Source organism: Podarcis bocagei, assembly GCF_964188305.1.
Source record: "Podarcis bocagei genome assembly, chromosome: 9".
Classification (NCBI taxonomy): Eukaryota; Metazoa; Chordata; class Lepidosauria; order Squamata; family Lacertidae; genus Podarcis; species Podarcis bocagei.
The window spans coordinates 58,312,954-58,338,573 of record NC_138134.1 but is presented as its reverse complement, the minus strand read 5'-3'; the positions used below and the strand labels follow the sequence as shown (position 1 = coordinate 58,338,573).

Below are 25,620 nucleotides of genomic sequence, written 5' to 3'. Positions count from 1 at the left end.
TGGGGGGCCAGCAAGGGGCTGTAATTTGCTTGTAAACATTTGTTTCTTTGCATGCAAAAGTTGCCATATATGTATCAACCAATCATTTATGTGTACGCCGCCTTTCTGAAAGTTCAAACCGTGTGCAAGGCAGCTTACAACATATGAAAAATTGCATAACGACAAACAAGGCAAAACTAGTCGCAAACAATAAATGAAACGTCACAAAGTACACAACCAGATTGAAAAACCTTCACTGTATAAAAAAATGGTGAAAGTTTTTCAATCTGGTTGTGTACTTTGTGATGTTTTGTTTATTGTTTGTGACTAGTTTTGTCTTGTTTTTTATATCTTTATTTTGGATTGTATGATTTAGCAGCAAAATTGCAACAATGCCCACCTACACCCCCCCAAAGAAAACCCCTAAATGACACTCCATCCAGAAAACAAGAAACCTTAGTTCAAGAAGACATTACGGTCAGGCAAAGGCACTCAAGGAGTGTATGGAGCTGGGATGATGGGGGGTGGGGTGGGACTAGAGAGGGAGGTGGCCTGAGGACCCGAGAGAGAGATCTAGAGGGCCACATTTGCCCCCCAAAGCTAAGGTATGGACAATAATACAACAGTAAGACAGCTTCCCATGTTCCTATTCAGATAGATTAGCTTCTGAAAGTCCACACAGTGAGTTTGGACCCAGATTAACTTTGAATGAGGAACTTCCCAAGTTCATACCTAGCTCTCTTAAAGCAACAGAACACCCCATCGACTTTCTGAATTGATTGTGTGTGACGTGTTGGGACAATGCCCATTATGAAAAGCAACTTGTCCTTTTGAGCCAGTCAACCCCAGTGCAAGCTGGACGACAAACAAGTGATTACCAGCAACAGGAACCGGTTAGGTGGCTTCAGTTCAGGACAAGCACACGATAGGAACTCCTCTCAAGTTACAGCCATCGTCATGCAGCTGCTTTTGCCCCAAACCCTTAAATCTCAACACTGGGAGAAATCCAGTGATATGGAGAGCCCTTTCAGCCCTAGCAACATCCATTTCAGAAATGAAGTGACAGACAGAATGTCACAGATGTTGTGATAGGAATTTTATGGTCTTAGATATATGGTAATGTTCATAACTGCACATACATAGATCAACACAGGAAGACCAACCTGGAACCATTTTGATTCCTAAACTGACCAAATCCTTTCTCTGCAAGGTTAAACTGGAAAAGCCTCCCCATTGTCTCTTTCCTCACAAATCCTGTCCCAAGGATATGTCTGTTTGAATAAGGTGTGAGCCTGTGACCTGGCCCAGGAAATAAGTATTTTACCACTACAAAAGTATGGCCAGGCTCCCCAGGAAATCCAATCAAGTAACCTGCTAGACAGGAGATAAACAACAACAGGAGAAAAACAATATTAAAATTTCTGTGATGTAGGTGGGATGTATCTGAGGGGTGGTCTTAGGTTACACCCCTTCTGTGATGTATGCATAATGTTTCTGGGGGTGGTCTTAATCTAGAGAATGGGAATTTATAAGCCCTTGCACGGCATTTTAAGGGGTCCTCTTCCTCTCCTGCGTGTGAGGGGAGCACCCTGTTGCAACAGATTAACAAAGATCAAGCTTACTAGCTGCTTTGCTTCTCAATATTCTCTGGTTGGCCTCTGTTATTTTCTCCTACCAATAGGGAACCTATGTAAGGACTCTATATGGGCTCTTGGATACCCCATAAGGGAAAAGGGCATATTTTTATTTACAACAATGTCAAGGACAAGGGGGCAGAAGGGCAGGCAGCAAAAAGTCTCTGGAATACCCTTCCTTCGGCAGGAAATAAATAAGAGGGTGCTTATACCACATCCTGTTCAGGGCTGCATACATTTAAAGGTGAACCTTGATTCGCACATTCCGAAACAACATGAGAACCAAAACAAAGCCATCCTTCAAAATTCACACTTCTCTGAGTTTTGCAGTGTAATTCTCCAGCATACACCAATGTAAAATGCCTTTATTAATGAAAATAACATACCTAAATGCCTTATGTTAGGGAAAATATAAATATTGCAATAAATATGCTTTGAAAAAATGCCTGTGTTCCGGTAAATGACATACAAAAATAAGTATATTTGGATTAACTTGAACTAAAATACTGATACATTTTCAGGAGGACTTTTTTTTAAAAAATGCAACCTGATGAATAGATGTGGGAAAGTGAATTTGGGATTGGGCAAACAAGCAGCAAAGAAACTGAAATTCATACCTACTCATGACACACCACAGCAAAGGCTCTACCACCACTCACCTTAAGAAGCAGTCTTACGCAGAGTTAGGTCCATCTAGCTGCAGAATGGGGGAACAATAGCCCTCCAAATGCTGTTGACTACAACAACTATCAGCCTTAGTTGGCAAGACCAATGATCAGAATTTTTTACTTTATATGCTGCTTAGTTACAACTGACTCCAAGCGGAACGATGGGAGCTGTTCTTCAGAAAATCCAGAGGGTGACAGGTTCCTCATCCAGATTGTTAGTGTCCACACTGACTGGCAGCACCTCTCTAGGGTTTTAAACAGAGGTGTTCCCCAGCCCTATCTGGAGATGCCAGGTGTTTCATCTTTTGCATGCAAAAACATGTGCTCTACCCCCAAGCTTTGGCCCTTTGGCAGCTGTAGCAAGGGAAGCCCAGTTTTGATTCCTGGAATCCAATGGGTGACTATACGAGAGAATGCTTCAGACCAATTACTGCAGCTAAAGACTACTACTTCCTGGTTCTATGCAGCCCCTGCATTTACAGGGGCCTTTGTTTCTTCAAAAGACTGCCATAGGATAGCCAATCTTATCTGTAGTTTGCTGCGAGCACAGATCAGAAAAACCTTCACCAAACTATTGGACCCCTGGGGAAAGGGACCCTTCAAGATAGGGGAGAGGATCTGATAAACAAGAGAAAAAGAATCTGTTCCAGACATGAGGAGCCAGATGAGAGAAGGTGCACAAAGAATAGAAGATGGAGACAAAGTGCAGAGATGGTGGCCGCGTTTCTATGTAACAGAGGTGAGAGGGAGAAGTGTTAATTGGAAATGAGCAGGAAAAATCTCAGCCCGAGAGCCCTGAAAGAGCAATATTTCTCAACCTAAGTGGATGTGGACACAAACAATCCCCTGGATAGGAAGGGACCCAGGTTAACAGCAGGATAGAATGTATTTAAATTAAAAATAAATAAATTGGGAGGACAGATGTGTTCAGGAGCTTCAAAATAAATAAGACTGGAAATTCACGCCCTTCATGGCACAGAGATGCAATTGTAGGGAATGCAAGGAAGAGCATGATGCAGTGAGAAAGAATAATGTGTCTTGCAGAGGATTTCTGGACTAGGAAAGAACAGATGATGCCCCTGTGTCATATGCTGAAATTACTCCAGTGTGTTATTGATCTATGCTTTTGTATCTTTTGTGGGGGGGAGAACCTAGTGCAAACCTTTCAACCATTGTTTATTACGTGGAAGGATTCCATCCTCCGGGATCAATTTTTTTCTGATTCATTCTACAGTTAAAGGACAACAAGACTTACCATACTGAGGAGTCACCGAGAAATAAAGCAGGCGGCAAAGATTATATGCTTCAATCCTGACATCCTTCCAAATGCCCTGAGTAGGGAAAGAAGGGCCCCAGTCCCAGCTAAATGAGCACTGCTCCTGGAATTAAACACAAAGGCAGGTTGCTTCACGGAAAGGTTGCTTTCCTATGCAGAGGAATCATAGAATCATAGAGTTGGAATAGACCACAAGGGCCCTCGAGTCCAACCCCCTGGATCCATTGCTCCGTGTCCGCTTCTCTGGAGCAGCAGAAAACAACCTTTCTCCCTCCTCTATATGACATCCTTTTATATATTTGAACATGGCTATCATATCACCCCTTAACCTCCTCTTCTCCAGGCTAAACATGCCCAGCTCCCTTAGCCGTTCCTCATAAGGCATCGTTTCCAGGCCTTTGACCATTTTGGTTGCCCTCCTCTGGACACGTTCCAGTTTGTCAGTGTCCTTCTTGAACTGGGGTGCCCAGAACTGGACACAGTACTCCAGGTGAGGTCTGACCAGAGCAGAATACAGTGGCACTATTACTTCCCTTGATCTAGATGCTATACTCCTATTGATGCAGCCCAGAATTGCATTGGCTTTTTAGCTGCCGCGTCACACTGTTGGCTCATGTCAAGTTTGTGGTCAACCAAGACTCCTAGATCCTTTTCACATGTACTGCTCTCAAGCCAGGTGTCCCCCATCTTGTATTTGTGCCTCTCATTTTTTTTGCCCAAGTGCAATACTTTACATTTCTCCCTGTTAAAGTTCATCTTGTTTGTTTTGGCCCAGTTCTCTAATCTGTCAAGGTCGTTTTGAAGTGTGGAAACAAGATTCTAAAGCAGCTTTCCCCAACCTGACCCTGCCTAGATATTCCTAAAATGTATATGTTTGTAAAATGGAGTGGCTGCAATCCCGAGCAGAAAGCTCCAACGTTCAGATGAAGGTTCTACTTGTTCCAGAGGTAAGGGCCTCCTAGATGCTATTCCCTGGCCTCATCCCATATCATTGCAGTAAGGCTCAGATGTCAAAACTGCATAAGAACAGCAAACAGTCTGCTCATACCACTGGATCAACACCATGCTGGAAGCAAGGAGAACGGCCAGGTAGAAAAGGCCCACATCTTTGACCCACACCCATGTGGTTGCAGCTCCTCAACTTCGAGAAGAGAGGCTGTGTTTGCCACCAGGCGAATTGCTGTTTCCACCTGCCTTGCCCTACCCTCCAACCCTAGAAGACTCCACAGGTGAGCTACTCCCAGAGGAAGAACTGTAAGGAGACTTTCCAGCCTTTTAGGTTGACATGTAAAAGACTAGGAGGGGGAGAATGTTCAATACTGATGCTATCTGCTTTGGGGCTATTTTTTGACTCGACGTTACTGGGTACTTTCACTTGACCTGTTGGTTAAATGAACACTTGCGGTTTTTTAGCAATACGTTGCAGCAATATTATATTTTTATATGTAACAGTATTGTATATGCATCATTACTGTGTTTAGATTTTTTTGAGAGCTGGGTTCAAATCCTCACTGTCACAAAGCTCACTGTGTGTCCTTTGGCTAGTCACTGTCTCTCAGCCTGGCCTATTTTACAGGGTCATTGTGAGGACAAAATGAGCAGGGGGAGAAGAATCATGTATGCTATCTTGAGCTCCTTGGAGGAAAAGTGGTAAGCACATAAAAATAACATGAATATGAATATGAATATGAATGTGAATATGAATAACAATAACAATAACAATAACAACAAATAAAAATAAATAGATGCAGTATGTAAATAAATTGAGCATGACTGTGACAGAATGAGCTGAAGCCATGGAAAGCAGTTTCTGTATGGCTGGGTAATACATCAGGTTATCACAGTGTCAGTCCCACATACACAAACAGCTTTGAGTAAAATGATATGCAAGCTATGTGGATACCATACAACTGAGCTATGAAAGTTAGCTTTGGTTCATGTTAAGATTTCCAGGGTGGTGTCTAGGGCAAAACAAGTTGTTGACCACAGCTTGAAGACATGTCTTGACTTGACCTCAGAACTCCCCACCCTGGAGATGTACATACAATAGATCTCGTTAAAGTTTTGCATAGTGACCTACAGATCTAAATTTGTAATCCTAATAACTGGCAGCTGAGCCTTACTAATTTTGGCAACCCACACTGCACTCGCCTAGCTCCTTCTCCATATCCCAGGGAATCGGCTTGCCTGCCAACGTATCAAGTTACAAGGAGTGTAAACCAGGCAATGCACCTATTTCTAGGTTATTAACACTAGCAACATTCATTTCTTAGAAAACAGCCCTCTCAAAATGGAAAGATCTGTTTACTTCACCACTAACACTGATGGGCGGCCATTCTTCAGGTCCGAACAAGCTATTGTTAAAGATGAGACAAGGGCAATCTCAGACCTAATTTACAGGTTGCAGGGTAACTTAAGTTCATGAATTTAAACGGCTCTGCTCTGAGAAAAATTTAGCTGAATACAGCCCAGAGACTTAAGACACCTTAAAGACTAACTGTTAAGTCTGCACATGGTGATTATGGCATGTTCTCCATGGGGAAATTAGGTGATAAAGTCATTGTGTGCAGACTTTACAATTTCAGAAATAAAAAGTGTGAAGCAAGCTTTCAAGTGCCATTAAGAATAAGTTTCCAGAATAATATATATCTATATCTGCCCTCTGCCCTGTTGCTAGGCAGATATGAGGGCAAACCATATGAGTCACGTGTTTGCCCATGTGGCTCATCGGAAGTGGAAACAAGTATGCATGTATTGCTACACTGTAGTTACTACGAGGATCTACGCCTGACCTTTATTGCCCCAGTTCTACAAAAGCGTAAAAATGAACCAGAACTCCAACATATGAGAGCCTTGATAGAAGATAAGGTTCCTGAAATTACGACCAATGTGGCCAAATTTTGTGTAGCCGCTATTAGGCGTAGGAAACAAGAGCTTTCCAATGTCAATATGCAGGCGAAGGCAAATACTTAATTTTATGTATGTTGTCTAATTTTAAATTGCTGTTTTGGCCTAATCTGTATTGAAATTGTCCTTTGTTTTTTCCGGTGCTAAGCTTCGCTGACTAGTTGTACGAGTTAATCTGGTCTGTGACCGTTTAATAAAATTTTAATTTTAATTTGAATATATCTATATCCATCAGATTCCCATGAAAGGCAAGTCCTCCAGTTTTCCTCTGACACTCACCAGCTTCTGATGGATATATGCCATGCATTTGGGGGACCACTAACACAGACTCCCCCAGAAATCTCATTGATAGGGCAGTAACCACCCTGGAATCTTTTTGGTGAAGAGCAATTAAAAATATTTTTTAAATAAAAGTAAAATAAATAGAGGTGGTAATTTGTGAATGGGAGGGAGATAACATGGCTCACAGCTCTTTTTTGTCGTTGAAATACACAGCAGACGTCTGATCTCCCAGGAGACCAAGAGATGTGACGATAGACTGCTCTGCCTCCTTTCTTTTAGCAAATGTTTTGTGCCACTGGGGAAGTGGTAATTCTGTATTGATTTGTTTTGGATGTTGTATGTGATGCCAATATAAGGTTCTACGAGGCTCACAGCTCAATCCCACAACTGAACAGGCCAGAACTGCATCATGTGCCAGTATCATGGGCAGGGGTCACCCAACTTGGTCCAATGATGTCGTAGCAGGATGCTATTGGACGCTGCCTCCCCAAAAGCACTCAGCTGAAATACTGACACAGTGCAGCCACAACACGCCTCCTTTCTTTTTCAACTTTGCTTTCCTACTCTGGGGTACAACCATAGCCAAGTGATGGAGCATCTCTTTTGCATAGCAGCAGGTTCCAGGTTCAATCCCCAACATCTCCAGATGGGGCTGGATATGCCCCATCTGAAACCTTGGGAGAGACGCTGCCAGTCCGTGCAGACAACACTGATCTATATGGACCCATGGACTCACTTGGGATGAGGCAGCTTCCTATGTTTCTATGCCCTCTTTCAATTCTATGTACAGAAGCTGACCAGAATAGCGCTGGAATATTATTTTAATACTGGCAGCAGGGCAGCATCCTGCACTGCATCCGAAGACCACAGGCTATCCTAGGGGCTGCTAGAGGAGGCCACGTGGCACATATGTTCTCCCACATCTTGCCACCACTGCTGCTCACCTCCTGGTATCTGCTGTCTGATGTAGTCATCTCACTCTACCTAATGGCAAAACTGGTCCTGATGCTACCACCGAGCTATGGCCACTCTTGCATGTGCGTTGACCCACGTTCCTTGCAAAAGGCACGTGTAGTTGCTGTTGTGCTCCTGTGTTGTTTGTGGGCTTCCCATGGGCATCTGATTGGCCACTGGGAGGCTAGATGGGCCACTGGCCTGATTCAGCAGACTCTTCTTGCGTTCTTATGATAAAAGTGTGGTATGGGGAGGGGACCACGAAGAAGAAACCTCCCAGAGGAAACATCTCAATCCATATTCCAGCATGACAGCGAATTTCCTTCAAGGATCCAACTCTCTTTTTTTAAAAGAAGTTCTTGTCATAAACATGTGCGCAGCCCAGCACTATGCCAAAGCCACTCTCGCAGCATCTTCTGCTCTAAAAATAGGACTACAGCTGCTGCAAGTTGTTTTTCAGCCCCGCACCAATTTCTAACCAACCCAAGAGAGATACAACATTCTAGATTGGAGCAGAACGATGACCCCCGCCATGTTTTAACTAACTGCTGTTATAGAAACAGCTCCTTTTTCGTAGCCTACTTAAAGATCCAATTTGGGCGTGGGCAAACTTTTCATGTGGTTGTTGAGGGCTGAATTATTCTGCCACATCCCTTCTCCCATCCCCCCCCCCTCATGAGATGAGGCCAAGGGCTGCCAGTTGCCCACCTCTGATCTAATTTAATAGCAGCATTTATATTGTATGGGGAACCTTTGCCCCTGCTGATGTTGCTGAACTACAACTCCCATGGGCCATGTTTGCTGGGGCTGATGGGGGTTGTAGTTCAGCAACATCTGGAAGACCACAGGTTCCCCACACCTGATTTATATAATAAGGTTACATTCACAACCAAGTTTCTTTCTGTCTTATTTGTAATTACAATGTTCCCTTCCCCTGACTAACAGGGTTCGTCATTGCCAAGAGAGAAGATACTATATAAGGGATGTTATATCTCAACTGTAACAGCTTAAATAACATCACAGTCAAAATAGCAGATGTTCCTTCTTAACGCAAAAGCTGTGGCCCTAAAACACATTTGCTACTGGACTTAAACATGCATAGGATTGCTCTGTCCAATCACCTCAGAGCGGAAAACACAACAGTAATTTGTATTAAATTCCTGGCTCCCATTATTGCAGTGCTTAAAAGCTTTCTGCTGATGTCTCCAAACAGACCCAGCTCCCCTTCACAACAGCTTAATGAGATGCGGCTTCTTATTAGCTAATGCTTCCCAGAGCTGTCAGAGCTGCACAATGTAAGTAGCTCAGCACATGAGAAACAGCAAACGCGCAGAAAGCTGCTTGGCTAAGATGCCTCATAACCCTGCCAGCATATTCTGGCGCTTCTCAGAGCTAACTCTGGTCTCTCCCACTTTGCTAAATTCCCTGGATGGATGGATGCAGCCACAGGGAACAATTGTAGCCGGAACTTCTCCTGTGAAGCTGCCAACATGGTGCCGGGTCCAGCATGGTCCAGGGGTTACTAGATTCCTGCCCCCTTCAGCCCCGTCATCACGGCCAATGATCAGGGATGAGCGAACCTGTCAACCAGCGACATCTGTCATTCAGCAACCATGCTGGCTGCTCCTGCACCTAGATCCTTCTTGCTCAGAAACATCTATTCCAAGGAGTATTGCCTGGGACAAGTTTCCAAAGGGTGGGGTCTCACCTATTTATAACAATTTACTTGTTCTCTAGCTATTAGTCTGTTTGCTACCACACTTGCATAAAAACAGCTTTTAAAAGTTTATACATACAGTCGTAGATTGGATCCTGAACGCCTCGGTACTCAGACGTTTTGGCTCCCGAATGCTGCAAACCCAGAAATGAGTGTTCCAGTTTGCAAACGTTCTTTGGAACCCGAGCGTCCGATGGGGCTTCTGCAGATTCCGATTGGCTGCAGGAGCTTCCTGCAGCCAATCAGAAGCCGTGCTTTAGTTTCCAAATGTCTTGGAAGTCGAACGGACTTCCGGAATGGATTCTGTTCGACTTCCAAGGTACGACTGTATATATATTTCTCAATAAAATTAATCAGGCTGCTTCCTGTTTTATATTGGTATCAATACATTACATTGCATTTTAAAATATTACAAGATTCCTCTACTCAGCAATGTGATTGTATACACACAGAAATATACATACACACACCCCATACGTGAGAAATATATATTTTTAAAGGGGGTGGTCCAATTACCTAACAAGGCCCATGTTTCAAGATTCCCTTGATTATATCACCATAATTTCTAACTGGATAATTTCTAACATAATTTCATGCACATAGCTATTTACCTTTCTGATGAAGTTAACGTGACATTGTCCTTTCTGTACAGGTGGAGGGCATTCCGGAGGCACCTTGTATGCTTGGTGATTTTTACTCTGCTCTGCAGCATACCAAACAGCCGAGACAAAATTAACATGAATTGCATTGACCTCCTTGATCACATCGGTAATATCAAAGCTCTGAAGCAGGGAAAGATGGGGAAAGTATGCATTATAGACTCTATCTATTTAAGAATCTGAAACGCAGCATCCTTGGGGCATTGATTCAGTCACCCTGGGCTCTGGCTCAAACATTGCTTTCTTCACTTACAGGAGCAGTCTACCTGAGTGAGCAATGTAATAAATTTATGAAGTGAGTCCTCAGGAATCACCGCTATGGTCATTTCTGCAAAACTTTAAAGCTCTAAATTGTACTTCAGAGACTGTGGAAGTTCCAACAGCTGCGGAGATCCCTGAGACTGCAGGTCATGGGGTCACACAACTACAGTAGTCCTCTGAACAAAGAAAGCAAGTGAAGGTATGATCAGAGCCAACCTTACCCTACCATATATTTACAACTTGCAGCCAACTTGCAGTCAACCACCAAGCCAACCTCAGCCCCACCAGCCATGCATGGAGGCTTGTTCAGAAACTGATATACCACCTGAAACTGCAAGAACAGACCAGTTGCCTAGAAGCCACAACACAAGGCTGATGTGCTGCATTGAGCTGTTGGGTCTCAGGTGGTGTTGACCTGGTTTTACTTAGCAGCGCATTGTGCAATGACACACAATGGCTTTGTACACTATGACCTTATAAGCCAAACTATAACTTACCATGACTTGCACGAACGTGCTGGCTCCAAGAGAAGACCTTGCACCCAATTTGCTCTTTCCTGGTCCTGTTAGCACAATGTGGCACAGAAGCTAAGCTAAGCCAAGCCAAAGTTTGGCTCAGAGTGTCATCTGACTCCTCCTTAACCACAGTCTGCAACTCTGGCTTAGCTGTCGCACTATGTTAAAAGGACAAGGGAGGAGCAAAATGGGTATGAGCTCCTCTCCAAGTCTCAGCAAAGTTTGGCCACTGTGAGACCTGGTTATCCTCACCAGACAGACTCAAAAGAGCATGGAGGTCTTGCTATGCATTTTGATTACTTATGTACATTTTTAATGACATATGTAATCTATGCTCTTTCTCTGTCAAGTATTCATGTATGTTCTGCCTTCATCAAAAGCCTTAAATGCTTCCAAGTACAGTGGTACTTAATTCATTCCGGAGGTCCGTACTTAACCTGAAACTGTTCTTAACCTGAAGAACCACTTTAGCTAATGGGGCCTGCTGCTGCTACCCCGCTGCCGGAGCACGATTTCTGTTCTCATCCTGAAGCAAAGTTCTTAACCTGAAGTACTATTTCTGGGTTAGCGGAGTCTGTAACCTGAAGCGTATGTAACCTGAGGTACCACTGTATAAACTCTATTCCTTTTCTTCATATGCTGCCTCTGCACTTCTACAATACTGTCCTCATATGTATACTAGTCCTGAAGGTCCTCAAAGTAGTATGATCAGTCGTGAACAATGTGAATGAGGGATGATTGTTTAGTTTAGAAAAGAACACTCTGCTACTATTATATATATGTGTGTGTGCTGGAAGGCACCCAGAGTGGCTGGGGCAACCCAGTCAGATGGGTGGAGTACAAATAATAAATTATTATTGTAACAGGCAATGTCGGCTTCACTGCAAAGTTTGGTATTTCAACAGTGGGAAACAAGCCTAGCCGAACGCTGTGTGAGTGGAGTTTTACTTGCACAATGGGATTTCTCCTTCCTCCCATGAAACCCCAAAATCTCATTTGGAGAGCACCCAAACTCTCTGGGGCAGATGTTCAGGGTGTACAGAAGGCTTGGGATAAGGGAGAGAAGAAGAGGAAAGGGAAATCCCATTGCACAAATCCAACAGCAGCACCAGATACAGCCCATACTTTTTTAAAAAGAAAAAAGGTACTACCAGATTTCAGGTGACTAAGCCTAGATGCTGCCAAGGCTTAAAGACAATTGAAACTGGGAGAAATCAAATCACTTTGCCCAAACACGTAATATATAAATTTGAGAATACTCACGTATCTGTTGAACATGTTGTCTGTCCTCCCAACAGTGACATTATTGACCACAATCTGTGCTACTGTATCCACCCCATCAAAAACCAAACTCACTTTTTGCCATTTCCTACAAAAAGAGAACAGAACACACATTAGGGAACCCACTGTGCCTTAATGATCTGGTGTAGATGAAACATGGCTGAAAAATCCAAAGTCATCATTAGGAACATGCATGTCCTGCCTCATTCCTAGAAATTCCGTCTAACCTTCCCTTGTCTTTCCTTCAGCACTGATTTGTTAACCACGATTGATACAGTGGTACCTCGGGTTACAGACACTTCAGGTTTAGACTCTTCAGGTTACAGACTCTGCTAACCCAGAAATAGTACCTCGGGTTAAGAACTTTACCTCAGGATGAGAACAGAAATCATGCGCCAGCCGCACGGCGGCAGCAGGAGGCCCCATTAGCTAAAATGGTACCTCAGGTTAAGGACAGTTTCAGGTTAAGAATGGACCTCCGGAATGAATTAAGTTCTTAACCCGAGGTATCACTGTGCTCAACAAAATTTCCAGCTAGATCACAAGTTGGAAACTTAGATTTGAAATGAGTTTGCAAATGATGAGAACCCTGTGGTTAGTATAAAGTGTGGCAAACCAACAGCTAAACCCTGGATGTGTCAAGGAAAAGGATGACACTAGAAAAAGGAGAGCAACTGAGAAGGGACCTAGCCTAACATGCACACAGACCTAGACCTACAAAACCCACATTGACAAATGATTTGAGCAACATCCATTTCTAGTCTGCTCCAGGGACTAACTCCCAGGTAAGTGTGCTTAGGAGTACAGCCTAAATCTTTGTATCATAACTTCTGCCATTTTCATACCTGATATCAAAGGGAGTTTTGAAATATCTGCTGTATGTCCAGTTATCCAAGGATATCCATGCGTAGGCCAGGTCATTAAATCTGTGATAAGGATCCTATTGATGGACCACACAAAATAATTTTAAAAAAACTGATTGTTAAAAGGTACCATTGCAATATATATATGGACACACTACTGTTAAGGGTATTAGGGTTTGAAACATGCAGGGAAGGGACTCTGAAGCTCTTTGCTGAGCATCTAAGTGAAGCCACTAGATGCTCAAGCCAGAATGGTCTTTTCCTGCTTTTCCAACAGGGAATCCTCTGCTGTTCAGCAATACCAAACTTTGCAATGAAACTAACATCTATAATGGAGGCAGATTATTACCTATAAACTTTATCAGGCTTGTACATAGCTTGTTGATTCATTCCCATGAAATGGTACTGGACATTTGCAGAATGCCTACCATTCATTCATATTCCCCCCCCCCTCTCTCTTTTCATTTTTCCACTCCAACCTCACCACAGTATTCTCTCCATCTAAGCCAACTCACAAAAGCAAGTATTAAATAAAGAAGGGTTCATCTCGCTTATCAAATTATCATAATAATTTCCTTATTAATAAGGAAAGAGTTAGGAAATACACACTCGGTGAATCCCAACATTTTAATCCTCATTATGCCAGCATTTGAACTCTGGAGCCTTTTGAAGGCAAACAAGTACAATTTTTGCCTGAAAACAATTAATGAAGATAGCCTGAGTTTTGAAAAAAGGGGGAGGGGAAGAAAACCTTTAGCCAACCCACGTATGTGAGAGAGTGATGCATATTTTAGTGATCCTGTGCTAAATATAACCTCTTTACCAGAATATTTAGCACTACTGTAGGAACTAAGGAGGCAGAAATCATTCTCTTCAGTATGTGTGTTTGTGTATGGGTGTGTATTAGAGATATTTTCAGAATGACTGCACTGTCGTCTGCATAGCAGGTTAATATTTAATTGTATCTACAGCTACTTAATTCCTCCCAGACAATTCACAGGGGAATGAGGATTATATATACTAATCTTTGGGTTTGTTTTTTTTGAAGGCTAAAAGGCAGAGAAAGCTTTTAGAGTGTTCATTCCCCAAACCTTTTGCCAACCAGAGAGGATCACTAGTGTGCTATAAGAAACAAATTAAAATACCCACTTTGAAGACAACTGCTGAAAAGCAGGCTGTAGTTTTGCCAAAGGGGAAAATATATGAAAGGCTCTTATGAAATTTGGGGCCTGCCTCTTTCAAAAAAAAGCCTGTAGTAGGGCAGGTAAATCCTTCTGTCTGTATCAGGAGTGATTGTGTCATCCGGCCTTCATCTCTGCAAGAGCATGTGACTGCTCTGGGTATACATCTTCCTACTATTTCCCTCATATTTAATTCAGAAAAGCAGTACCTCGCATATGCACAATGCCATTTTAAAATCACAGAGCTGAGAAGCTCGTAGGAACAGAATGGGCTCAATAGTCTAAAGCTCAAATCACAAAGCAGAGCAAAATCCCAGCCAGTCCCAGATTAGTGTGGATGGTGCAAGCAGAGATCAGGTATACCACACTAATAATAATGTGGGCTGGATCCTTCCTCCCCACCCCCAACCCCAATGGGCCAACTTTGATGGGTAGGCCAGGCTGCTCACCTGTCGGCTGCCTGATGTCATCACATGCGGTCCTTTGAAAAGGCAGCTTGAGGGCTATACCCCTCTTTTAATACAGTGGTACCTCTGGATGCGAACGGGATCCGTTCCGGAGCCCCGTTCACATCCTGAAGCGAATGCAACCCGCGTCTGCGGGTCGTTATTCGCAGCTTCCGCGCATGCATGTGATGTCATTTTGAGCGTCTGCGCAAGTGGCAAAACCCGGAAGTAATGCACTCCGTTACTTCCAGGTTGCCGCAGAGAGTAACCTGAAAACACTCAACCTGAAGCACATTTAACCCGAGGTATGACTGTATCTGAAGGACTATTTCATTTTTATATTTTGTTGGAAGCCACCTAGAGTGGCTGGGGAAACCCAGCCAGATGGGCAGGATGGTGTTTCCTGCTTGGCAGGGGGTTGGACTCGATGGCCCTTGTGGTCTCTTCCAACTCTATGATTCTATGATTCTATAAATAAGTTGTTGTTTTTGTTGTTGTTGTTGTTTGCTTGCAAACAGACCTCAGAGTAATGGCTCTCAGCACCCCTTAGTGCTGAGAGTTCCTGATGGGGGCACTCCCTGGGGCAACTGATCCCAATGGGGTTCCCTGTCAGCCCTGATCAGCTGAATGGCACTGAGGGGGAGCTCCATTTGCAAAGGAACAATTGTGCACTCCTTTAAAGCCATGTCTCTACCCAGCTTCCCATATTGACGTCAGGGATGGGGAAGGTAGGCATGGACTGGGGAAAATGGCCTCATGGGGCAAATTAGGACTCTTGCTGGGCCTACTTAGGCCTGTGAGCCAAAGGCTGCCCACTGATGGGTTAAGGAACCACATTAAGACTGCTTACTACCACATTCATAAATCGGGATAAGTACCTATCTCTTTGTCTCGCCAACACATTACTGCGCCGCATCAAGTAAAAGAACCGAGTGCTTGTCTTGAGATCGCTGCCAACAGAGATACCACTGAGCCCAGAGCAATTCTCATGTTACCACATAGCGTCAGTTGCTGTGAGGTAAAATTTGTTGTGCTGTGGTTTGATGCCAGATCTCCCAGAGAAAGAGCTAAGGCTGGAGCCTCATAGATAGATCCAAGTGAGCAACTTGTTCCAGCAGAGGACTGAGATCTTTTAGGACATAGGTGTATTTCCCAGAGCCTCTGGGACCAATATCAAATGTTTACCTTTAACGTGTAACAGGAAAAACAGTGCTGGGGTTAGGGCTGTTACACAGCAAATGAATGTTAGTTGATTAATCAATTAGATGGACATAAATGTGCAAATGAACTGAAAAACCACAATGGGTTGTACTCAATGAAGTCTACTACTACTGGAATGAATGAATCTAAGTTAGTCATCGTGTCAATTAATTTCCATGGGTGTACTCTGAGCAGGACTAGTGTTGAATGCCTCCCATAGGTTCTGAAGCAAGAAGCACATTGTCATTGCTTTTGGATGATGCAAACATTTCTTTCAGAAAGTACCATCTTACAATACAGAGGGCAGAATGCCTCTTTGCATGACCTCTTTCCATAGTTTTTGTAAGAAATAATTTTTGTTAAATTATTTTCCTAAAAATGAAACTTTAGTGTTCAAGTAATCCAGTCCACGTTATGTCTCCCAGTTCACCAGAGCCTGGAGCAGTTCCAAAGAGGACTTCAGATTTTCTCATGCCTAACATGTTGAAAAGGGTGCCTCTCATATAGTTTTATTTTCGTCATTTATACTGAATTCTCTGCATTCCTGCTTTTATTTATTTTTAATATTCCTTTATATTCCTCCTTTTGTTGTTTTACTTAATATTGTTTACTGTTTTGTGCTATAGGACACTTAAAGAGATTTTCAAATATTAAGTAGCCTATAAATACTTTCAATTAATTAATAAAAATAATAATACAATTTGTTCTAAGTAAAGTGGTTTGATCGCCACACAGCATGTAAAGATTACATCTTACAATTGCCTCGTTTCAAAAGAAAACCCCACTGTCGGGTTCACTGCAGAACCCTTTTCAGTCAACAAGAGAGGCTTCTATTTTAAGTAGCCCTTCCTTGGAGCCCTATCTCCACTTGAGAGGCACAGTGGGGCTTTTTTGGAGGCTGTTCAGCCTCCCTGCCTAACAGCTGGTGCACAGAGTAGCGCAGAAGCTCCTCTGTCTCACAAGGAGATCCTTCCCAGAGCCCAAAGATGAAGTCCATGTCCTCTGGGGAGGGTCTCCTCGTGAGCCACCCACCATTTCCAGGTTCCTGGCGGCCTGCATTCACACGGTCACGCACAAGTGGAGAGCTTCTTCATCCCAAAGCTCAAACCATGATGGGTGACTTCCATGCTCAGCAGTGGCGTAGCGTGGGGGTGCAGGGGGGGCCGGCCACACCGGGCGCAACATCTGGGGGTTAGGGTTAGGGTTAGGGGCGCAAATCCACGGGTTAGGGGGCGCAAATTACTTGCCTTGCCCCGGGTGCTGACAACCCACGCTACGCCACTGATGCTCAGGCTTTTGTTTCAGAAAGCACGCCCAACTTGTCTTGAGGGAAGGTATTATCCGTCAGAGCAGGGGTAGAAAATCTGCTTTACATGCGGGAAGTCTTGGGTTCCATTCCTGGCAACTCCAGGTTCAGCTGAGAGAGAACCAGGGATGGAATCTTGCCAGTCTGTGCATTGACAATACAGTGGTACATCGGGTTACGTATGCTTCAGGTTACAGACTCCACTAACCCAGAAATACTACCTCGGGTTAAGAACTTTGCTTCAGGATGAGAACAGAAATTGTGCTCCGGAGTCGCGGCAGCAGCAGGAGGCCCCATTAGCTAAAGTGGTGCTTCAGGTTAAGAACAGTTTCAGGTTAATAACGGACCTCCAGAACAAATTAAGTTCTTAACCCAAGGTACCACGGTACTAAGCTAGCAGGACCAATTATCTGACTCAGGATCAGGCAGTTTCCTGTGTTCTTGCGCTATGTCCCGAGCAGAGGAAGTTTAGTGTTTCAACTACGGTATTTCATGAGAGCCATCACTCACCGGAAGAACGCAAAGCGTCATCTTTGCTTTCTCCCTAACAAACCACAACATACCAGAAGTGACAAAGCAGTTGCAGCAGCACGTTGCTCCTTCACAACAAACCTTCATGAGTTAGATATTTTAGCTGTAATTGTGGTGTTTAGCTTATTTTTTTAGTTGCTGGTTTTTTGTTTGTTTGGTTTTAGGTGCTGTTTTGTTAATAGTGTTTCATAGATTGCAATAGTTTTACTAATGATTTGTTAATTACTTTATATGATCCATGCTGTATCTGCAATGTTCTGTTCTATCACGTTATTGTTCTTTATTGCTTGTAAGCTGCTTTGAGATTCATTTAAATGAAAAGTGGCACAGAAAAACAGTAGAGCAAAATCAAAGCCTGGTTTATTGTCAAGTACCAACACAGGAAGCCTGCCTTATATTGAATTAGGCAAAGAGTCCATAGAGCTCAGTATTCTGTATGGTGACTTGGCCACGGCTCTCAAAGATTTTGGACAGGATCTCTCCCAGCCCTATCTGGAGATGGCAGGAATCGAATCTGGAACATACAAAGCAGATGTTCTGACACTGAGCTACAACCCCCTCCCTGACCAGTGAAGTAACAGTTGTGTAGTAAGATTTCAAGTTACCACATCCTGAAAGACAGCTAGAAAACAACACAGTTCAAAAAGGCTTTTTAATGCTCTATTATCTTTAAGGTTTTGTCCTAATGAATCATTTTGCTTTCTGAACAGTCAGCTTCCAGCTCAAGAGAACAAACTTGGCTGCCTTTATATCCAAGTGTATACAGTGGTACCTCAGGTTACAGACGCTTCAGGTTACAGACTCCATTAACCCAGAAATAGTACCTCCGGTTAAGAACTTTGCTTCAGGATTAGAACAGAAATTGCATGGTGGCAGCGTATTTAGCCCTATTAGCTAAAGTGGTACCTCAGGTTAAGAACAGTTTCAGGTTAAGAACAGACCTCCAGAACGAATTAAATTCTTAACCCGAGGTACCAATGTACAGAGTGAGAGAAAATTTAACTAACAGAGATAACTGGAAAATGGTTTTCATATATCATAGCATGCAAGAAATGGTGGGGGGGGGGCGGGAACATTCAGTTCTGAAGGGTGGGGGAACATTCCTGTTCAGTCACTAGTCTGGAAAACTTTACACATGCAGAAAATTTGAGGAATATTGCTCTCATTAATTCTATTTTTTTTAGTGGAGATGATTGCAGCGTAATTAGCACAAGATCTGTGACTTGTGCTGCTTCCTGTTATTGTCTTGCTTCTTAGTACAACCTACAGCAGGGCTGGGAAAGCTCTGGCCCTCCAGATGTTGTTGCGCTCCAGTTTCCACCATTCCCGTCCAACATGACCAATGGTCAAGGGCTGGTTGGAACTGCAAACCAGCAACGTCCAGAGGGCCACAGGTCCCCCACCTATAGCATGATAAGATGGTGAGGAGCTGGGAGAACACAGGGAGTTGATTGCACTATAAGAAAGTCAAGGAAAATTTGCCAAGTGTCAGATCTAAGTTGTAACAGCTTGTTTTTCATTATAAAACATCTCTTTTTTCCAAATATGCATTTGTTCAGCAGCCAGCATTCTGTTAATGTAAAGGAGGAACTGATGTTTAAATCACTTTTTGAGCCACTGTTTTTGTTAACTCAAAACTGACAGTTTCCCCACACGGATATGTATCAGGACTGAGCCATGGGTAGCTCTTAAATGGGGAGCCAGGAACAAGGGATTCATAGAATAATAGAATTTTAGAGTTGGCAGGGACCCTGAGGGTCATCTATTCCAACCCCCTGCAATGCAGGAATCTTTCACCCAATGTGGGGCTCAGAAACTCTATCCAAGGGTCAACATGCCTCAGGGCCCAGAAAAACTCTCCTTCACTGGGAAAAGTCCTAGTCCATGTGGTCTATACAAGAAGACTTTATAGTCTTAAGACAGGTGGTGAACTTGGTATCATTATAATACAATTGCCAACATCCCTGGCCATTGACCATGCTGTCGGGGGGTGATGCGTGTTGGGAGTTCAACATTTAGAAGGCCACAGCTTCACCATCCCTCTGTGGAGAGCCAAAGGTCTTGCTGCCCAAAAAGATGCTTCAGGTTGTAATCTTGGTGTCTCACCATATAGGACAGCAGTTTTAGCAACACCAGCTCCTGGCACCATGCGCCCAAAACCATTGCTGCCAAGTGCACACCAAGCTCAGAAGAAATTTGTGACTTGTACTCACAGCTTTTAAATGAAGTCTCAGAAGCCAAAGGGAAGCGCAGCAGAATTTCCCATGGTAATACAGGTTTACTGTGCTCTAGAGAAAGTATGTATATTCATGTTTCATGGCAAGATGCTTGTTTAATGCTTTTGTTACTTTGGATATACCGTATTTACTCGAATGTAATACACCATCAAATGCGCACCTCCATTTTCAAAACCTTGAAACCAAAAAAGGATTTGCTGGTGAATGTAAATGCGCCATCAAATCTGATGTGCACGCTAATTTCTGCAACGAAATTTGGCCCCCAAAAAGTGCTCATTACATTTGAGTAAATACAGTAGTACCTTGGTGCTCGAATGGCTTGGCTCCCAAACAAATAGGCTCCCAAATGCCACCAACCCGGAAGTGAGTGTTCCAGTTTGAGAACGTTTTTCGGAAGCCGAACGCCCGTCGCAGCTTCCGATTGAGAGAAGGAAGTTCCCACAGCCAATCGGTAGCTATGCCTTGGTTTTCAAACCATTTCAGGAGTCGAACGGACTCCCGGAACGGATTAAGTTCGAGAACCAAGGTACCACTGTACGGTATTTCACAAGGCTGCTTGCATGGGGAAAACAAGTGCAACCAGCTGGGCGGCTTTGACAGTTCCAGGAAGGGAATTGGAAGGACAGGGAGAGCAGGAAGGCTTGATACAAGTTTCTGAAATGCACCCGATGAAGGGAGACTGCGATGAGGTTCTGGAAGTGGATGTGGTGGGCAGAGACAGAACCAAACAGCAGGGAGGGACAGAATGGTTGTTAGGTGCAGCTGGAACTGGCAACCTGAAACACCAAAGGCAACAATGTTGGCATTTTCCTATCACAAATAGCAGCAGAGTCTTTTAAAATTTGTTTTTCTGGTGACTTCTGTTTCAGTGTATCTGAAGAAGTGTGCATGCACACAAAAGTTCATACCAATAACAAACTTAGTTGGTCTCTAAGGTGCTACTGGAAGGATTTTTTTTATTTTGTTTTGACTATGGCACACCGACACGGCTACCTACTTGTAACTTGTTTTTTTATTTCGCAGTATATACAGGCAGCTCGGCATAGGGAAGTTTTTTTTAATGTTTTGTTGTGTTTTTATACTTTGCTGGAAGCTGCCCAGAGTGGCTGGGGCAACAATAAAATTATTGTTGTTATTATGATGTAGGTCAACTAAGTTGTTGCTGTTGTTTTTCCTGGCACAGAAGTCTAATGTGTTTAGAGTTACTGCACTCTCTAGAAGGGGTGGAGCACTAGGCCTGAGGTGGTGAGGGGGCCTGAATTTGGTCCTGTGGGCCTCAGTGTCCAGCCCAGGCCAAGTCCTCCTTCCCAGGCCACACTCCTCACTTTCTCCACCCCAAGCCCTCCTTGATACTTCTGCCTGGCTGCAATGCGTCCTTGAACTGTGACATGGTCTCCAGCTTGCTGGATGGAGAGGTTTGTTTCTGTGGGCAGATGCACACACCATGCTTTTAAAGCATATCCAACAGACATTTAACGCACATGTATTCGTTTGCAAGATAACTGCTGAATTGCGAGTCATGCATGAGAGTGCTGGAGGTGAAATAGTTAAATAGGTTACCCAATCAGGACCCAGGGGGGTGGAGTCAGAGGGACTATAAAACCAGCTTTGGGAGGGGCAAAGAGAGTTCATTAGGAGTTTGTTGCGAGTTGGGTGGGTGGTTGGTTGGAGTGGGAGTGGGAGTGAATTGGGATAGAGTCTGTTGGTAGGTTGAGTTAGCGTAGCACCAAAAAGGGATAAATAAAATGTGGTAATAGCAAATGATCCAAAATAATCAAGCAGGGTTAAGCCATCTTTTTTTCTTCCACGGGTGAGATTCCTTTTGGGGTAATCTATCCAGAGCCACAACTATGGGTAGGGCCAGAGACAAAAGTGGACAGGATTGGAGGCAATACCAACCCCTTTCCTCCCATTTTCCCCTCCTAGTTGCCCAGATAAAATAAAGCTATGGGCTGCAAGAAATTGGTGCAAGGATCACATGCAGCCCCAGGGTTTGCGCAGCTCTGCACTTAGTTATCTGAAAATATTATCATCATAAATGGTCATAATGGAATGAATGGAAAAGGCTGGAGTGGGAAACAGAGAACATAATGATTTGACCAACCCGTTTTGCTTCACACTCAGGTCTAGTGCATCACCATGCTACGGACCTACATATCCAATTGTTTTTGAGCTAGTTTTCACCATTGTCTTAGTTGTTGCTCCCTGCTGACCTCTGGTTGCAACACACACACCTATTCTCCTGGGCAAGACCCACTGAAACTAATGGGAAGTGTGCAAAAACATGGTAGTGATTTTGCTCTGCTGAGCTGCTCCTGCTCTTTTCAATAAGACAGGCTTTGGATACAGATACTTTTGGATACTTTTTGGATACAGATACTTTGGATACAGACTTTGGAAACAGATCAGGCATAGGCAAACTCAGCCCTCCTGATGTTTTGGGACTACAATTCCCATCATCCCTGACCACTGGTCAGTTAGCTAGGGATGATGGGAGTTGTGGTCCCAAAACATCTGGAGGGCAGAGTTTGCCTATGCCTAGTCTACGTAACCAGCAGGGCTCTTCCTATGCTCCAGTGAAGAAGAGCACTGCACACTGCAACTTTTTGCTTCAGGTTCCACTCGACCTCCAATAAGTGTAGTATGCACGCACCCAGAGGCCCATTACTTGTACCTACTTTAAGTAGCGAATGAGCCATCTCATTCCTGTCGCTCGCTTCACATCACGTTTAAAACACAATGCTTTCCAGGGCAGCCGACCGAGAGCCTTGAGGAATCAAGTGAAGCGCGTATGCACGTGTGAACCAGTCTAAGAGGATTGTTGTGGATCATAGACACATGCCCTTCCCCTTGAAAACAGTGTTGCAAACCGCCGTGATATTTCTTTTCTTAAAAATATAAAGCGGTCTAGAAACGAAATGAATACTGTAACAACAACGATAGCCAAATAAACATGGCAACCAACCACCACGCCTCGCTCCACTTTCGCTGTAGCATCCAGCAGCCGCCACTCTCACTTTCGAACCAGCGCCGTCGAAGCTGATTGGTCGGCTGATAGCGCCAGCGAGATCGTACCTGGATGAGACCGTGTCGGAGCAACGCGGTGTGCACGCACCCGGGCACATCTCCTCCCAGCACCAGCGAGCCGTTCCCGTTGCTCAACCGCCAGCTCCCCTGCAGGCTGTGCACCTCCGTCGACCCGACCCACCACGAAGCAACCAGGAGGAGCAGGACCGAAAGCGCGTAACCAGAAGCAGGACCAAAAGCGTGCATCTTGGGCAAAAAGCAGGTGGGGAGCCAGGTGGGATCAAAGCCCACCGGTGCGGAGCCGGAGAAACACAAAAGCTCTGCAAGCAGTTGGATGATTCGGTCCGGGGAGCTAGGCACGACTTGCCGGACTTTTCCCCTCCCTGAAAAGCGCGGCTGCAAGTAGTTAGCCTTGATCAGCTGAGAGGTTCTCGGAGGTGGAGACTCTCGTGCGCCCTGCAGCCTTTGCGCAGAGGGAGAAGCGCGCCTGCGTGCTGCCTTCCTCTTGATGTGTACATAAGATTGCGGAAGTCATCTTCCGTCGCAGCGCGTGACCGCAGTCGATCAAGAAAAGGTGGTTGTGTGATCCCATCCATTCGTTTCCCTAACTAAAGCAAGAGGGTTGATCTGGGCATGTTCCCGAATCGAGGAACACAGCAACCGTTTCCGTGCGCTCCAAGGCGCTCCTTCCCAATCCGAGTTCCTTCTGGCTGCTCCCCACTTTGCCCAATCCCCTTTCCTGGCCCAAATCGGTTTCCTGCATGGTTTTTCGCCCCCGCCCCGTGACTCAGGACCTCGCCCCTCCGGTGCGCACGGCTGCCCTCTACTCCACCTCTTCCATTGCTTACTGCAATTGGTCAGTTCCTGGATTCACATTCCTCTCTTGCAGAGCTTGGGTCAACTGTCATGCGGTTTGCGCGAAATGGTGTTTACGAGGAGTAGGTAATCACGCAGCTGCGATAATGTATTCCGTTTCGCAAGTGCCATCTAAGAACTGGCTTGCAATCTCCCGCTATGGACCTCCATTTTATGACACATGGGACTAGTATTTATTAAAGGAGATTTTAATCCTCTGCCTTCAGTTTCCAATTTATTGGTTGCTGCGCAAGTTCTCTTTTCTCCTGTTCGCTGCCTTAAAGTGATTTGTGATTCAATGATAGTGTAGTGCCTTTAGTTCGTTATTGCCTTATATAGTAATTTTGTTTGTTTTTTAACCCCTGAAATGTTGACTATAGATAGTCGTTAAATTGCAAAAAAATAATAATATGAAACGTGGTTTCAGGTTTGACCTCTCCTTCAAATTCTTTTGGTCCTTCACAGCTCCTTGAGGTTTTGCACCCCATAGACTCTCCTGCAAATGTTTTCTGTTATTAACAGGCAAATACTACATTTTGATAAGATCATGAGTTAGTGAGAGTTCAGTAAAAGTTCCACAGAGAGGTTCTCAATGCTAGCTCTGTTCTTTTACCAGCTCTTTAAATATGAGAATAGCTGGAAATGAGACAACTAACTGAGGAAAGTTTTAAAAGAGAGAATAGGTCCCCAATCCTTTTCAAACAGATTTGATTCTATTCATTTAGAACTTAAGTGAGAAAAGAATCTTCTCTCCCATTACAGGTGTTAATGTAGTAAAGCAAAAGCTGTCATCAATGGTTACTGTGCTGCTTATCTTTAAATACGCTGCATTGCAGATTTGTTATGCGCATGGACTGTGTCTCTTGCATTTCATGGGCTTTGGACTTGATCTATTTCCAAAAAAACACTTTTGGAAGGTACATATAACAAACTTTTGTGTTCAGGCCTTGTATATTGTTTGTGGGGCAATTTCCAGAAGTGTAAACCCCCGTCCAAGAGAAGGAAACCTCTGAACCTAACCTCCATTGCCTTGCAGCTGTCCTCATTCATGAGAAAGACTTTGGGAGTAAATCCTGATAAACAATCCATACCTGCTGCCTTGTGTGACGTCTTTGGGAGAAAAGGCAGTGCAGTAAGCCAGGGGTTGGCAAGGCTTACCGGGCATGGGCCGGATCACTCCCACGGAGATCCTCCGTGGGCCGGGCCAGCACAGCACGATGCCAGAAATCACATCTGTGCATGTCTGTGGCACCAGAAATCACTTCTGTGCATGCGCAGATGCCGAAAATCGTGCATGCACAGAAGCGATTTTCAGCGCTGCAGACGTGTGCAGATGTGATTTCTGGCATCTGGACATGCGCAGAAGCTATTTCCGGAGCTGTGAAAGAGCTCCCGTGCTGTGCTGGTTTAGCCAGTGCACGGGGACTCACTGAACGGGTGGCTTGTGGGCTGGTTAAATGGCCTCCATGGGCCACTTCTGACCCATGAGCCTTAGGTTGCCGACCCCTGGAGTAAGCCCTACACAAATCCAGAGTGGAGTCCCTAAGATGGTTAGATGCCACCTTGTACACCTCCTTCCGGCAACTCCTGCAGCCAAGCCGGTGCCAAATACATTGCTCTGCTTTCCTTTGGACCACATCAGCAAGACCAAGAGGGGAATCTTGCCATCTAGGTGGCCCAGAACCTCCATACACACTGCTCAGGCTTGCACTCTGGGGAGGTCAGTTCAGTGCTGCTAATGCAGTTTGACGTCACCCCTGGAGGAACACTCCATTGTCTCTTGAGGCAGAAAGATGCCAACAAACCCCCATCTGTGGTCCAGTGGTACACCACTTGCTGTA

The 25,620-nt window shown here is 44.4% G+C and overlaps 1 protein-coding gene and 1 long non-coding RNA gene across 4 annotated transcripts in view; one reads left to right on the top strand and one right to left on the bottom strand.

Annotated features, from left to right (window-relative positions):
- MANBA (mannosidase beta) overlaps window positions 1–24,085 on the bottom strand; it is a 63,390-nt gene extending 39,305 nt beyond the window's left edge. For 2 of the 3 annotated variants that reach the window (XR_014011994.1, XM_081209340.1), the window contains exons 1-5: window positions 22,973–24,085; window positions 12,979–13,073; window positions 12,116–12,221; window positions 10,029–10,199; window positions 3,537–3,660 (exon numbers count right to left, since the gene is read on the bottom strand). Coding sequence is in view for 2 of the 3 variants with exons in the window: in XM_081209340.1 (XP_081065466.1) it covers window positions 3,537–3,660; window positions 10,029–10,199; window positions 12,116–12,221; window positions 12,979–13,073; window positions 22,973–23,170 (694 nt within the window). In the remaining variant the exon portion in view is untranslated. The remainder of the gene's footprint in view (window positions 1–3,536; window positions 3,661–10,028; window positions 10,200–12,115; window positions 12,222–12,978; window positions 13,074–22,972) is intronic. The other variant, XM_081209341.1, reaches the window with a different exon arrangement.
- On the top strand, window positions 3,779–7,112 carry LOC308595350. The gene is made up of 3 exons (XR_014012001.1): window positions 3,779–4,786; window positions 5,103–5,207; window positions 6,960–7,112. It is a non-coding gene; the product is annotated as an uncharacterized lncRNA (long non-coding RNA).
- Window positions 24,086–25,620: the final 1,535 nt, after the last annotated feature.